Source organism: Porites lutea, chromosome 1, assembly GCF_958299795.1.
Source record: "Porites lutea chromosome 1, jaPorLute2.1, whole genome shotgun sequence".
Lineage (NCBI taxonomy): Eukaryota > Metazoa > Cnidaria > Anthozoa > Scleractinia > Poritidae > Porites > Porites lutea.
The window spans coordinates 50,468,731-50,485,575 of NC_133201.1; the positions used below are offsets into that span (position 1 = coordinate 50,468,731).

The 16,845-nt window shown below is 38.9% G+C and overlaps 1 protein-coding gene and 1 long non-coding RNA gene across 3 annotated transcripts in view; one reads left to right on the plus strand and one right to left on the minus strand.

Annotated features, from left to right (window-relative positions):
- Window positions 1-212: 212 nt before the first annotated feature.
- Window positions 213-16,845, minus strand: part of LOC140953821 (uncharacterized) — a 16,984-nt gene continuing 351 nt past the window's right edge. The window contains exons 1-3 of one of the 2 annotated variants that reach the window (XM_073403206.1): window positions 13,408-13,530; window positions 6,234-6,437; window positions 213-1,959 (exon numbers count right to left, since the gene is read on the minus strand). In XM_073403206.1, the coding sequence (XP_073259307.1) occupies window positions 448-1,959; window positions 6,234-6,419 (1,698 nt within the window). In that variant the 5' untranslated portion in view covers window positions 6,420-6,437; window positions 13,408-13,530 and the 3' untranslated portion in view covers window positions 213-447. Of the gene's footprint in view, window positions 1,960-6,233; window positions 6,438-13,407; window positions 13,531-16,845 lie in introns of those variants that run through there. The other variant, XM_073403211.1, reaches the window with a different exon arrangement.
- Window positions 12,327-16,845, plus strand: part of LOC140953835 (uncharacterized) — a 4,553-nt gene continuing 34 nt past the window's right edge. The window contains exons 1-2 of the long non-coding RNA XR_012167470.1: window positions 12,327-13,393; window positions 16,423-16,845. The exon at window positions 16,423-16,845 is cut by the window's right edge and continues 34 nt beyond it. This is a non-coding gene — a long non-coding RNA (uncharacterized lncRNA). The remainder of the gene's footprint in view (window positions 13,394-16,422) is intronic.

Genomic DNA, 16,845 nt, shown 5'->3' on the forward strand with positions numbered 1-16,845 from the left:
AAATCTAATCAAGTCACCTGCGTCAAAATGATTTTGGAGAAGGGTACAAATGACTCGGAAAACTATGCGTACCTCCAGAATTTCCTTGCTATGCCCCTGGTCATCATTCTCACTCCACGGATGTTTCTTAGCAGAAAACGTTTGTGTAAGGAATGATCTGTCATATTAATAACAAAAAAGACGAACAACCCATAGACAACGAACGAGACTGCTGCATTTTCAAAAGCCTTTAATAGAAAGTCTAAGGTGATGCCTTCTTAATACCTTCCAAATAAATCAACCTCTCGACTTTTTTAAAAATTGGAGCGAGTTAACTGTAAAGTTAAAACGTATTCGCCTAAAATACCTTGAAAGAACAACGATTGTCTCTTAAATGTCTATAAAGGCTATAAACTACATCATGAAATTGGTAAGTCCCAGAAAAACAGCGTAGAGGCTTTCGTGCTCTCAGACTTCTTTTACACACTCGTCTTGCATGGCTGGAATTAGACCTTTACGGAACGCTATCGACAGCAGATCCTCAGCAGTTTTGGTCTCGGGGTACTGGCGAGCGGCCCACTTTAGGTACAAGGCGAACTCGTTCCAATCCACCGTTCCATCTTCATCCATGTCAATTGCTTTCAAAGCACGCTTCGTCTCCTCACACCTGTAGCAGCCAAAGTACGGTGCCAAGAATCCATTGTAGAAGGCATCAAACTCCAACTTGTCATCTTTCTCACCATCTCGCAGGTCCCACTCATCCCACATAGCACGAACCTCAGCAATCAGCTGTTGCGCGTTAACCCTCTTTGGCTCTTCTTTGGCGATGGCGTCGCTCATTTGTTCGGTAAGACTGCCACCAGACCGATCAAACAACAACGCGAGGCCAACTGCACTCATGTACTCTTCTTTCCTGTTCTTGTGCAGATCTTCCAACATAACTGCTAGCATTCTTTTGGCTATATCCTCTGTGAACTGGGGATCATCTCCAAACATTTTCTTGAGCCTTTTTACAATCATTCCAGGGGAGGCCAGAGTTGTCATTCGCATGACAGGTTCTTCACCGAAGAATTCAGCCATGTTAAAAACTTTCTCGTTTGGGTCAGGATCAAAGTTTGGCATTCCAAACACCATATCTAAGGCTCGTTCGCCATACACAACTTGCCTGTCATACACCTCGCGTCCGGTGGTGATTCTGGTTACCTCTTGTGCTGCTTTGCGTAGAGCCGTACAGTTGTACTGCTTAAGGACCTTCTTGTTTCCCATGCGAATCATATTCATCAGGGTGACAGTTGAGCTTGCATGACCCATGGAGGCTCCCTCTATGATGAGACTCGCCCAAACACCATTTGCACCATTGACAAGGCATTCTAACTGGGTGATGTCTGCCATTCCCCACTGCTCGTGCACATGAACAAGCAAATGTCCATCCTCAAACCCACATTCGTCCATTTCGTTGCGGACGGCCTTTACCCAGCCACCAACCTCTTCAGGAAGATACTTCCCCGATTCTTCGGTCACCAGACCAAAGGGACGCTCGTCTGGAGGAAGGGAAGAAAGGTACCTTACTACCTTAAAGATCCGCTTCGGCTTCTTCTTCATACCATCTGGAAGGTCTCGTAAGTTGAAGAGTATCCTGCAATCTTTCGATAGGTTTTCACGACACCATTTCATCCTCTCAGAGAAAAGCTTATTCATGTCTCGGACTTTGAACTTCTTGTAGTCGATTCCTGCCCAAACCAAGTCTGCTTCTATGATGACGTTCTTTATGCCCAGTTCCTTACACTTGCGCATGCCGATTGGAATAGTCTTGGTATCTGGCACTTTGTCTTTGCCGACAGATTCCAGGAACTCGCTGAACGCCCAAAGGTTGGTGAAGTCCTCGCCTTTATCGTGCAGCTGCTTAATAAAGGTGTCACCCAAGCGAGTCATGTGAGAGAAAGAGGCGACAATGATGTTCTTGTAGCCAACCTTTTTTATCTGGATGTAAAGAATATAGTAAAACATGACAATCACTTTTCTAATTACAGTAGTGGAATATTGATATTTTTTTCTTTAACTGGTGAATTCAACTTGAGAAAAGTCAACTTTGTAACTGGTAATTCCAACTACTCTTTTGCGTAACGGGCTTTTAGCATCGGGCTGCGATAGCAGTGCCAAGGAAACTGTTACTATAATAGAAGCAACTGGCGCTTTTTGAGCGCATTTGGGTCAAACAGTGAAGGCTTATGGAAACAATAGCTCGGTCTGGGTGATGGAAACTTTCGAGGTAGTAACTGTTGACTGTTATAATAAGGGGCCGGTTCTTAGCATGGTCCTAAAACGATAACTAATCAAATATTAGGAAGTGTCCTTGAGACACAGAGAAAAGTGGACAGACCCCTGTGACGTTCTTGGTCAATGATAATGATGATGATATAATAATAATAATAATCATCATCATCATAATCATAATAATACTAATAATAGATCACGCCCTAACTAAAGTATAAGCAGCGACACGTTTACTAACGGTAAAGATAGTTATCATAATAACAACAAATAATAATAAGAACAAGGATAATGACATGATACTAAGAATATTTACAATCATGTTTATGTTCCTCTACTACGACACGGTAATAAATACTAGGAAAAAAAAAAACATTGCAAATGCACATAAAATATGCAAAAGCGTTTTGTCTCAAAGTTCACCATTTCTCTTTCTCTCTTTTAAAAGTTATCTTAACTGTTAATCTCATTATAAGAAATGGAATTTCCGTCGTTTGATTAATACGAATTCGACGAAAATAAAATATTTCTGCGGCACCAGGACAGTGGGGACTGGGGCGGCTTTAGTTGAAACGCAGCATGGGTAGAAATAAAGGAATGCTTATCACGTCATGGGAAAACATTCTAGGCCGAGACTTCGTTTAGGGACGGACCATTAGAAAACTTATGGGGGGGGGGGCGAAGTACAAAAAAAAAATTCGCGCAAGGGAAAATTAAATGAAAAAAATTATTGCACGCCAATTAACCCTAAAAATATTCATGCTATGGGCTAAAAAAAATTCATACAAGGAATTTGATAACGAAAAAAAATTCCTGCTGTTCGAAAATCCCCCCCCCCCCCCCCCCTGTAACTTTTCTAATGGTCCGACCCTTAGCCAACGTAATTTTCATTTATTTATTTATTCATTTACTTTTTAGTTATTTAATGACAGATCGAGTTTCGCGAGGGTTTTAACTTGTTTTTTGTTATTTTTCGTTTGTATTCTAATAATTATTTTGAGTTTACCGTGCTTTGTCGGAATACATGCTTAGTAAATGTGGGTAGTGACCTGCGAGCCGTGTAACCCTCGTAGGATGGGCATTTCAGAGCATGAGCAATGGATCCTACCCAGATTTGCTGTCTAGTTTTTTGCCTACTGGGTTTTTTCCAGCAGGTTTTTTTCTGGCCTCCGTTCTGACAGTATTCTTTGTAAACAGTCGCTCAACTCGGTTCTAGTTCATCTGACACATGTTTGAATGTAATAGTGGTTGTAGTATATCGTATTGTTATAGCTCTTGGTGCTTGGCCGAAACAGCCAAAATAAACCTAGTGGTTTTCGATTCATATTGTATTGCATGCGTAGTGGCCGGAGCCGAAATGGAGGGAAATGACTATTTTCTCTATTCTCGCCTTTGAAATTCCTGCACCTTACTGTTTTTTTATACTTTAAGATCTCACTTTTACATATTGTGACGGAAGAAAAAGCAGTAGATAAGCAGAACTGAACTTTGCGAGGCTTAACGGGAACTCGGTGCTTACTTCTCGATAAAACTGGGAAAACTAACTAGACTCAAATGGCAACTCGCTTGCGGGGAAGAGCCGTGACTTCTCTGTAGGACGGGGTCAAACCACTAACTGGTACAGCAGTAGATTAAACAGGACTAAAATTTGGTCTCAACAGCGTTTATTCTTCAGCAGGTCAAATGGCAATAGGGACTTCAAGATCCGACGACGCGACGGCAGCGAGAACGTCAATAGGTTTAATAAGAAAAACAACAACTTTGCACGTGCATCACACTTTTTTGTACATTTTCTTTGTCGTTTTATTTGCACAACTACGACTTGAAGATGCCTAATTTAACGTTTTATGGAGGACATAAACAAGCTAAAGAGACGACGAAATTTCATTTCACTTTCTGAACTTGGACATGGTTTTTAGGAATTCAAATCTAGGAGGGTTTGCCTACATTTGACGAAGTAAGTGGGTAGGCATAGGGAGCATCGCGGACGGTAAAATGGGACAACGACGCCGCAGACCGGAAGTGAAATTTTCCCGCGCGAACCTTCTGGGCATGCGTAAGGTTGTCAAAACGTCGTCCAGCCCGCGACGACGAAATTCAGGGCGATTTGCCGTTGTCGCTAAAAGGTAAGTATAAAACCATATTTTTTGCGTGTAAATCACTCTATTTGCCCCTTGTCATTCAGTACAAGTAGAAAATATATTCTTTGTGGATTAGCAGAATCCAAATCTTAAGCCGCGACTTCGTCGATTTCTTCGCCTGCTAACTTGATTTCTTTTTCAGGTTCAATTTGTCTAAAAACCTGAGTGACGGATTGCGCAACAACAAGTCGGAAAGACAAGTAAGCTTTCCTCTGCTATCTTCCGAACCTGTTAGATTAGATGCTGTTCGTTCCGTAACGGTCTATGTTTACTCGTGCATTTTAGGTTGTACTATAGGATAAATGTTCATTTTTTCGTACAAAAATTTATTTTCCATGTTGTTTTTAGCCGCTAGTGAAATATAAAGGCAACTATTTCCAGAGAGTGGACTTCGGAACATGTTGTGGTTATGAGGAGCCCCGAGACAGGACAAATAAGGGAGAACATTGCAGCAGCACTGAATTTTCTTCAGCAGCCGAAATTTAGAGTAACTGCAAGTCAAGAGCTGTTCGAGATCAGTATTCACTTGTAACTTCACAACAAAAACAAAAGCTGCGCAACGAAGAGAAAGCCTCCAGAATCGAATAACACAGGTCGTAGAGAAAAATCAATTCGCCATCGTCGATTAAACCATCATCATAGCTTATAAGATGCAAGTTACGGAGGTCTTTGAATGCCGCAACAGGACTGTAACAAGACAAAGTTCTTCGCAAAGAAAAAGTCGTCGTCTGTCTGGGAAACAGTACTGCTTAAACTTCGTAATCCCCGCCGAAAACAAAACCCTTGGCCGAGTCTGCCTTGGTTGCGAAGCGTCGTCGTCGTCGTCCGTTTCGTTGCCGATGCTTAAGGTCCCTAGTAATCGCGATAAAGACTGACTAACGCAAATTCACTTTTTAAGCGACGTTTTCGCTGCCGTCGCTTCATCGGATCTCAAAGTTCTTAATACCTCAGGACGGTTAAAAGCGAAACTCTCGTTAACTAGATACTTATAGACAAAAAATAAAATCGTATATTAAATAGTACACGGCGACGGCAACGAGAACGGCAACAAAATCAATAGATCTAACTAGAAAAAAAATTATTTTTAGGGAGGAATTGTCGTATGTGCTCACCAAAAATTTTGTTGCTTGTTTTCCTTTTCGCTTTTTTTTTTTCACGGCAGCTCATTTTCACCTTGCTGGCCGCTAGCATTTCTCATTTTCTCACCGCCGCTAATAAATTTTCTTTTTTTTTTTAACGAAATTCGTCTCATTTATTGTTAATCACCCGCTCTAACTCTTTCTCTGTTATCCAGGTGAGTGTGGACGAACAAAAATAAATTCGAAAAAGGAGGCTCGACTTTGTTGTTGCTTTTTCTCTCTAAAAGTCCGGGAGGTCGTGCTATCTCCCGCCAAAACAGCTCGAGTTGCCTGTGGTGTCATACCTGTTAATTGAGTTATTTTACATTGGTGTGCCTGTGGTGCGGAACACTGGTATGCCTGTTGTTTAGGAACACTGTTGGCTTTTCTATGATTATTACTTAAGCGAAGGCAAAGCAACTGAAACAAAGGACAATAAAATGTCACGACCCATTTTGGTAGCTAAAACATCTCAATGCAAATTCAATGTAAATTACAGCTAAAACAACTGCAAAGCGAATATTTAAAAGCTAGATATGAAATTCGAGGCAAATAAAGAATACATGGAAAATCTCTCCTTACGATATTAAGATATTATTTATTGGCAGTTTTCAGCAAAATAATTGGATTAATACTCTATTTGAGCCCAACAGTTACCTATTTCTCTCATAGCACTGAAATCAGTACCTGTCAATAATATACGTCAATGAAATAAAATCAGTACCTGCTCATAGATTTTCCACTTGTTGTCGATCGTGTGACCTCGAAGCTGACCCACTGTACTCTCACGAAGGGAATTATCCAAAACGAACAACTCCATTTGTTTAAGTTTTTTTTTCTTTTCCCTCTGCTCTGATATATCCTCTCTCATGCGCTTAATTGAAGAACCAATCTTTTCTTTGTCATCCATGGTGACAAGCTCAAACGTCTGAGAGAAAAAGACAACTTTATCAATACTGGTACCTACCGTGTACTACTACCTCAACCCGACAATCCTCCGCAGCTTTAAGTGCCCAGAGGCCCAGAATAGTGTTGTGGAATACTTGGTGGTGGCCAGATTGGTAATTCAGATAATGCTAGTAGCATGCGAGCACGTAGATTTCAGCTAAGTAAAACGTGATTAGCTATAACATTTGTCGAGTTTGCTCGTCGTGATTAAATCAGCGCGAAAAGAGTTTCAGCATTTTGGAGGGTCTCAATGGGCTTAACCGTCAGCCGTCAAAATTGCAGATTGATATTAACGGTCAAAAGGTACAAGGCATTTCAAACTTGCTTTATTAGTATTTCAGCTGATCGTCATGGACTTTTGGCTCCGGACGAATCCAACTCCAAACTGGAAAACCAGTTCCCACGTTCTAAAAAACACTCCTTCTAGACATCACAAGAACTTAGAACTTGCTTAGTATATCTGAAATTATTTCAAAATCTTGTTTGTGAAAGGCCAAGACAACCTCCAAAACACGACAGTATACAGAAGTTAATATTTAATAAACTCTTGGAGCAAATTTCCACTTAATAACCTTCAACCGTCAAAGCTACCACCCCATTGAGACCCTTCTCGACCTTTGCTGGCCAGTTTCCCTGGGCAGCTTTGGGACTTACGATGAGAAACAGTAGTTCTGAGACAAGTTAAATGCAATTAATTTCACAGGCTAGACTGTACTTATCACAAAATGCGCAGAATACGGTTGGTAAATTGAGTTGAATTCAACAAACAGCCTCAACAGCGTCAAAGGGGTTTAAGGACTGGGATCAAAGGGGTGTTTAGAAAATATGATCGGATTTGCAATACCTGATACTAGGATATCTAGAACAAGGTGACGTTTTCGCCAAATGTAAGTCGTGAGGCTTTCTTTGCCTTAACGCATATTTATGGTCACGTGACAAGTCACGTGGTCAAAATTTTAAAATGAAGGAGAATGGGGAATTGGTGGCGAATTTACCTTGGATGGCTTAATAATTGGCGTTTCTGATAGAGAAAAACATATTTTATTTTCTAAGTTTGCAATGAGTGACTCGAAGTGTAAAATTAAAGTTTTGAATTATTTAAGACTAAATTTTCGCTTGCGCCGGAAGCTCTAAGAACTGCTCACAGGATTGGTTTAGAAAAAGTAGATAGCCCTAACCCAAACAAAACTAACAATGAACCCCAACTCTGAAACAATAGAGCTTCAGGCAACAAGAACCTATCAAATAAGAGGTTGTAAAGAGGTTCTGGCCAAAAGAAATTTTCGCCCTTGCAATGACTTTGGCAATCATAATTTTCTAATAGAAACGCAATGGATAGCAACGCATAAATGAATTATTAAATCGCTGGAAAAGAAAGTGTAAATCTGTTGGTAAATTAAAAGACCCAGATAACAACAATAACCTTACTAATGATTCCTCGGGTATACCTAATATCTTAAATAAACATTTTTCAAATGTTGGCGACATCTTAGCAAGCAAATTACCACCGGCAGAGCGCCCCTTTCACAGAGTTCCTAAGAAAGTCCAGTTCGCCAGAACTTTCGTTTTTCTTCAAACTTGTACCTCCACCCGAAATTCAATTTCAAATTCTATCTATACCAAACAGCAAATCGCATGGCTTATACTCCAGTCCTACTCAACTTGTTAATACTCAAGTGAAGTCATATCTCCAGTTGTTTCAGACATTCTCAACACATCTGTCTCTCTTGAGGCCTGCCCCCAAAACTTAAAATATCAAAAATTATATCTATCTTCAAAGCTGTCGACGAGACTGACACTTCTAATTATGGGCCAATTTCATTATTATAAAATTTCAATAGAATCTTCGAAAAAATTATGTACGACAGAATGAGAGACTTTATTGAAAAGCACAGCCTATTACATTCGTCTCAATATGGTTTTCGTCAAGCTCACGCAACCCAACATGCTATTCTTGATATGGTAGAAACCATACAAACCAATACGGACAAAAAACTCTTTTCATGTGGCGTTTTTATTGACTTAAAAAAAGCCTTTGACACTGTGAATCATACTATTTTACTTGATAAACTAAATTATTATGACTTCCGTGTTTTCTTCTTATTTATCAAATCGCACACAAACTATTGAAATTGGCTCTCATATATCTAGTAAAGTAAACATCAGTTGCGGCGTACCCCAAGGATCTGTCCTAGGCCCACTTCTCTTCTTGTTTTATATAAATGACATCCAATATTGTTCGAGTAAACTCCAATTTTTCCTTTTTGCTGACGACACTAACGCTCTTTATGCTCATAAAGATTTAAAGACACTGGAACTAACAGTAAATGCAGAATTACACAACTTGTATAACTGGCTGACTTCAAATAAACGTTCTCTGAATATTAAAAAGTCAAACCATGTAATTTTTCGTCCATACCAAAAACACTCACCTATGATCCCCAGGTTAATGTTACCCTTGAAGGCAAAAACTTTATTAAATATCTTGGACAGTTAATCGATGAAAATCTATCTTGGAAGACCCATATTCACTCTGTTGCACACCAAATAAGTAAAAAAATTGGGTTAATTGCGAGATTAAGACATATTGATCCCACTTGCACCCTCCTAAATATTTATCAGTCACTAATTACACCTTATCTAACTTACGGTCTTATCTCTTGGGGCAACGCGTGTAAAACTTTCCTTGACCAAATTTTTGTCCTTCAAAAACACGCTCTGCGTTTAAATTTTTTTTGTTGAAACAAACGACCACGCAAGACCTTTTTTTGTCAATGCAAAAATTCTACCTTTACAGTCTCTATATTATGAATCCGTTTGTAGTCTTATGTATGATGTAAATAAATACACTGCTCCGGATAATATTTTGAAACTTTTCTCTCGAATTTCTAGTGTTCATACTTACAATACACGTTCCTCAACCTTTGCACATTTTCATACTAAAGAATCTCGAATCAATGTCAAACAAAATTCTTTTTCGCGTGTTGGGGTCAAAGTTTGGAATGGGATACCTCAAATTCTTAAAGAAAGACCGAAAACAGCTTTTAAAAGACGACTAAAAGTAATGCTACTCGTTATCCTTCAAACTGAAGACTCCTATATTGATGTGGACACGATTATTGTGAAAATGAAAAAGTAATTCTCTTGTCCTTTATTTTCATTTTAATTTTAAATTTAAATTTCACTTTAATGTTGTCCTTGTTTTACGTAGAATAGTATTTATTTACTGTAAAACATATACACTTATATAACGTCTAATTTCTTTGTATTTGTCTAGTTTGTAGTAAATTAAATTATGTAGTCTGGCCTGCCACGAATAGCCTCGCTAACTGCAGGCCAGTCCCAATATATTTTTTGTTATATTTGCAAATTTTAATAAAGTTGATGTTAAAGTTGAAGTTGGATTGTCATTCCAATCGTAAAGAGCTAGAAATATTTAATATGAATCTGAAAAATATTACTCCTTGACTTCTTCCCTTAAAACCCTTCAACAATTTATCAATTGTTTACGATTTTCAGGAAAATGGTCACGTGTCGCATCACGTGACTAACTGAAGCGACATTTTTACCACTTTAACTTAAAATGTTGAGGTCATTGTATGTACTTAATTCGATTCAGGTCCACTTTCCCTATTTGCTGAAGCTATAGGCAATAAATCATTTTTTCGATTTATGTAAACCTCTCAGACCTAGAAGAAAGTTTCGCTGATACCCTTAAAATTCAATATGGCGGACCTTGCAAACATTTGTCTGAATAAGAAGAACTCAATGAGCATGCACTGGTCGTGACTGTGCCCCTTTGAACTACTTCAGGCAGGAAAAACTTAGACGTTCTCCCAAGACCTAAACCGGAAAAAGATTCGCAAAAAATTGCGTTACTTCCGATTGCTCCCAAATTTGGCACAAAGGAAGTTAATAGATTTAGCCAATCACCTGCCTAGTTCCAGCCCCTGTGGACTTTTGACCGTGACACACCGAGCTTTCGAAAATTTTGAATTTTATGGTGAGTCGCGGAGAATTTTTGCGAAGAATGCATGCTTGTGTCGACGAATGTCAACCAAATACAAGTCAAGAAAACTATTCTGAAGGATTTGGGAGGATAACAAGCAAAATAAACGCGAAAATTGAAGCAAGGAAACACTTAGAATCTGTGCATGCAAATCGCCGATCGCCGAACTCTGTGCCACATGTTCTTGAAACGGCGACGATTTCCTTCCCGTTTTGCCTTCGCTTCGCTTTTGGCCGTCAAATTCTTGCTTATTTTGATGAATTGTATCAGCAAATTCATGTCTGCTTGTCTCTAACTCGATATTTCTTTGGGAATCGAGGAAACAAAGACGGGGGGTGACAACTCTAACAAAGGCTGTTTGGGCAGTCCTATGAATAACTTTATGTCCTCCCGGAAATTTCGTCGACCCTCCCGAATTTTTCGGTGGCATTCCCCATAAATGTTTAACTCTCCAAAGTTGTTTTAACAATTAAAATTAAAATTTTGATTAGAGATTTTTTGCAGCTTCTTGTTAACAGTATATAACTTGTTAATTATCTAACCTTAGTTATTTTTTCGTTTAGAGGGTATCATGTTAACACAGAAAGACTGTCAAACTTTTTAAGTATATAAAATCGTGTTTTTTGTTTTTTAATCGCCGATGAATCAGGCGTGCATTGAAGGGTCCAGCTACTTGAGGGGATCTGGGGGCATGCTCCCCCAGAAAATTTTGAAATCTTGGTGCTCTGAAACGCCATTTCTAGTGTTCTGAGAGGACAAATTCTGTCCAAAATGTTGTCTAGATCAATAGTCCTTTTTATGCTTATTTTTATTGGCGTGACTTCGCGTAGAAGTAGTCAATTTTATTTTATACAAATTGTGCGGTTTTTGAAATTGCTCTGGATATCACTGTCAGCTAAGTATACTCTGTGTGGCGTCATTGTATGAGTATCATGAGAATTCATTTGAAAATTTCATAACAACTGTTTAAAATTTTATCCCGAGCGCATATTGATCGGGATTCGAGATTCGCGAGCAAAATCGGAAGGACCCCGACGAGATCAGGATGATTAAAGAGTCTTCACAGACATACTACTTTTTATGGCCTCATTTGTGTTTAACAAGGTTAAATGAGTTTCGTTTTTTCTTACATACTTCTTACGTACTTCTTCCAAGTTTTCAAGTATGCAGTCAGTGGAATGTGCTCTTAAAACTCGTTAACGTGCAGCGTAAAAATACCCTTGAACTAATAAATGATGGGATCTGGTGAACTGATAGTATGTGCCTTGCACCGGTACGGTTCTTGTGTCAATCCGCTGGGGATTGCACGTGGTCAATCAGGCACTTGAACTTCATCCTATTTTAGTCGGAAACGTTGCTGATTGGTCTTTTCATATCATGGGGAGTTCAGCCGTTTTCAAGTGTCAAAATACACAGAATACAGCGCATACACTGGCTGCATATCACTGTATATATATTGTTTGATAACATTTAATATCAAATCTTTGCTCAATGTCCCGAAAATATCTTATATTTCCCGAAAAATTTCCCAGGTTTCCCTATTCCCGGCAAAATCTCCAGATTCCCGGAATAAATTTGTTTTTCTCCCGAAACAGCCCATGTTAGAGCTGTCACCCCCCGTAACAAAGCGTCTAAGTGAAGAAAATGATAATCTAATTAGCATAATCATGAGAGCGTGCAGAAAAAAATTTGTAGGAAATTTCTAGTGGCTCAATGTTTTAGAACGATTTTAGTTTGTTTTTGCTTAGATATTGATGAAAAAAAATTGTTACTACCATATCACCCAAAATAAAGAAGTTTCCTAGCTGAATGAGATTCTTTAAAATTTTAAAAAAATTTTATGCAAAATATGCTTTTTAAATTTTTTTGTGGCGGAATATTATGGGTTTCCTACGACCGAAATATTTTTTTTTTCGAAAGGATATTCTTTTCCCTTTCCAATGAGGTATAGCTTGATCTTGAACTGTAAATAACACCAGAGATATGATTTTTTAAAGTTACATGGGCAAAATACCCCGGGCAAAATACATTAAAATAATGTGGGGAAGACGATGGGTTTTAAAGCGAGCCAGTCTCTTTTGATTTCTCTCTCTTTTGCTAAATGTGTCTGGCATGTTTTTCATGGCCAGCGGAGTTTCTTACTTAATGAATGGTAAAGGGCGTGTAATTCCTGTCACGCCTCCTGAACGCGAGCTGCATTGATGTTATTACAGTCCCTCTATTTTTCTCGCTTCCTCTCAAACCGCCACCCGCACCCAAAGTAGTTTTGACACTCATGCAACATGGCAGCCTGTAACCAGCGCTCGATCTCGACGATCTTACGGAAAAATAGAGGACTGTGAACAGTCGAGCCGGGTAAGACGCGGTATATCTAATTAAACAATTTCACGAAAAAATAGGGGACTGTGAACACTGGCTAGATAAACTGCCGAACAGCTCTCATTGTGGGTTCAGAACGAAAGTTCTGGAGTGTGAAAACGGAAAGTAAGATGGCTTGCAAAACTGGTTTTGAGGGAAAAGCAAACAACTGTGTTGCCGAGCAGCTGACACACTCTGGTTCAGAATGCGAGCAGTCAAACGAAAGTTCTGGAGCGAGTGTCAAACGGAAAGTAAGATGACTTGCAAAACCCGGATTTCGGGGGAAAAACAAACAACTGTGTTGCAGACTGTCAGCAAGAGCGTTCAAATTTGATCCCGAATTCGATCACGGTTTAAAGCGTCGGGCAGCTGCGGTCCGTGAATAAGCCGTTTTTGTTTTCTAACATCGATAAAATCACGAGCATTTGCGAAGACCATGATAGAAACAAGCAACTTTAAAAGCACCGCCAAGAGTAGCAATTTACAATTTGCAAGAGTTCAAAAACAGCCATTATTAAAAGGAGGGGAAAACATCTGCTTGTTTTGGTTCTGCATATCACAAAAAAGCTGTAAGTTATCTTACCTGATTTTGTTTTATGAGAAAGGCTTTAGCCAGTACGTGTTTCGTTGCTTCAAGGAGGAAGAGATGAACTCTTTGATAATCGATACTGGAGACCAGGGTGCTTATATGATATTTCAGTGTATTGAATTTCTTTTGTTATGTTAAAAAAAACTCATACACAATTGGTCACGTAGCAGACGCAGGTTAATCAAAACATTGGGATAAACCACAAATATTGGTTTTATTTTTAGATTGAACTTGTTTTTCTCGGCCCCTGCTGAGAAAACTCTGTGAAATTAGATTGCTATATTTTGGACCGCTGTGTTTTCCTGATTTATACCGCGATCGAAGTTAAAAAAAATTTTAACATGGTAAAGATGTTGCAAGCAGTTCTTTCCGGCTCCTTATTGTCGAATTAATTTCTCCTTACTCACTACACACAGAAACCCGGGACAGAAACTGACCGCAAAGATGTCGCGGATAACAAACGACTAGTCAGGGAGGGGTTTAACAAATTTGTATGAAAGTATGATTTCAGATTGTGGAAAAGATCTTATGAAACCTTTTAATAGTGAAAATAAGTCATCGTGGCTAGACTTATTTGACAGCTAGTCATTCACAGCTGCGATTTTTTTGCATACATAAATAGTAGGCGGGATGGAGAGGTCAATGGCCTCCTTGCAGGGGTTTCCCTCCCTCCTTGCGCGTCCCTCGCGTTTCTCTCGCGTCCAAAATCCCCAATAACTATACATGAAAAAAGGGCTCTTAGATTTTTCATTCTCACCCTTCATGGTTTTTTTTCCTTTCTGAATAAGTACAGAGATGGAATCAGAACCATCCTCGCGCCATTACACTTTACTCATTACATAAATTAAGACCGCAAAACAGTCGGTCTTTTCTCAAAATCAGTCAGTCACATCAGTCAAGATTTTTTGGTTCGATTCTCATCTGGACATGTCGACTCATGTGACTAAGACTTGTGCTAGCGCGTTTTATTATTTGTACAATATCCGGCACATTAGGAAGTATTTGTCTCGTGAGTCCACCGAGAGGCTTGTTCACGCGTTCATCACAAGCAGGCTTGACTACTGTAATGGTTTATTGTACGGTGCTCCTGAGTATCAAATTAAGAAACTTCAAAGAGTCATGAATGCCAGTGCTCGATTGGTTTACTGTAGACCTAAGTATTGTCACGTTACTCCTTTGCTAAGAGAACTCCACTGGCTACCAGTGCGCTTGCGCGTAGATTTTAAGATTCTCCTTGTTACATTTAAGATTCTTCACGGTGTTGCGCCTAGCTATCTTAAGGATCTTGTCTCTGTCTTACCGGTCTCACGTTACCAACTACGCCGTAACAGTAATGGTATATTGTTAGAAACACGTCGGCTAAGAACGAAGAAGACTTTGGGAGATCGCGCGTTATCGATGGCTGCCCCCTTTTTATGGAACAGTCTTCCTCTTCCAATTAGACAGGAAACATCAATCGACTCTTTTAAACGCTCTGTTAAAACATATTTATTTAAAAAGGCTTTTAGTTAGATTATTTATTTATTTATTTTTTATTTTTTATTATTTTTATTTTTTTTAATATTGTAATGTTAATATTGTAATATTGTAATTTTACCGGGTAATTTTACTGGTTTTAATTTAGTTATTAATAATATTGTAATGCGCTTTTGAGTATTTTTATAGAAAAAGCGCAATATAAGTATTAAATATTATTATTAAGAAATCGGTAAAGCGTGGCGTAAGAGTCTTACGCGCGCGAAGCGCGCGAGCCTCACACGCCCGTAGGGCGTGTTTTCAGCCTCGTTCCAGACCTTTTGTTTGACTGCTCGCGCGTACTTGAATATGCAAAAATACGGACTGTTTTGCAGTCTTTTACATAAATTGCACAGAAATCACAAAGGAGCATCTTTAAATTCGTTAAAGATCAGTGAAATGTCTCTCACGATTCTTCTTTTTCTCACGATTTCTTCTTCTCTGCATGTTCTTTGTCGGCGAGCTGATTTGGTAAAAAAAAAGCACTTCTCTAGGTATATCCTTATATTCTTTGCATGTGCTTTATTAAAGGCATTGTAGAGTGACGACAAGCTACTATGTGACATTGAAATATCAGGCAAAACCCAGAACTATCGCCTGAAAAGTGTTTGCAACTTTAAAGTGACTCGATTCTACTTAATTTTGCCCTGCAAACAACATAATTAGACTTCAAGCACTTATTCAATTGAGATAATTATTAATATGTTAGAGCAACCCGATCGAAACTTCAGGCTTCGTGCTAAAACTCTTTATGAATTCTTTATGAATATGCAAAACAAATTATAAAACGGCATAAATTGAAAACATAAGCCTTAAACTCATCACTTACTCGAAAATTGCATTGACAAACACCCCTACAAGGCGTGTTTAATTAATAATTAAGAAGCGAAAAAGAAAGAGCCCGGACTAATTTAACACGCCTTGTGGTTGAGTCTATTAAAATAAAATTCATTGCAACAATGTCTATTGCATAATCGATATAAAGAAAATCTTACGAGACAACTAATAATGTCCTTCTATGTCCTTTCCAATAATTAGCGAGAGATTTGGAAATATACAGAACTCTTGTAATGTGAGGTTTTCTAATAGAATATAGTTCAGTTGCAGCAGTTGTTTGGAAATCCATTATCCATAAGGGCATAGCTTCTAAAACCACATCAGGAGCCGATTACTTGGAGCCTCCATACGTGCTGTACCCTTGAGTCAACCCTTTCCCGTAAAGAATTATTTTTAAAACAGGCTTTCCCGCGAAATTAATTTTAATTAATTGTTTTCGAGAACGTCCGCATATTTCTGTAGTAAAAAAAGTGGTGACGAAAGAGGGAAATTGGCCAACAAGTTTAATCGGCTCCTGACAATATACAGTGGGTGTGATCGATTTGATGTCGGTGATCACATCAAAGTGTGCTGCCCCTCTCTTTTCTCTGCCAGATATGACTGATTACAAAAAAAATAAAATAAATTAACTTAACTTACACGATTTTGTTTTTGCAGTGGCAAACGATGTATATTCACTAGTTACAATCGTCGGAAGCGGGCGTGGGTGTGTGTAAATGAGTGAATAGATGCATGGATATAACAACTCCAGACCATAGAATGATTGAAAATTCAACAAAGAGAAGAAGAGATCAAGTCAGTGCAAGAGTTCAAGGCGAACGGAGATCTTATCAAAACATGCCGATTTTGATTTGCTCGAATCTTCGGTGTCCTCAGATGTAAGGGCCGTTCGTAGGGTTGAGACAAGCGTCGGCCCAATATTTGAAAGCTGTAGTCATTGAAGGTAACCAAGACAGCTCAAGTTTGATTTTCCTTGACGTCAATTTATATACGACCTAAAGATTTACCAAGAGTAACCACCCTCCCCCGGTGTCAGTATATGTTTTCTGATTATTTTTTGCAGTAATTTTCGTATTTCAC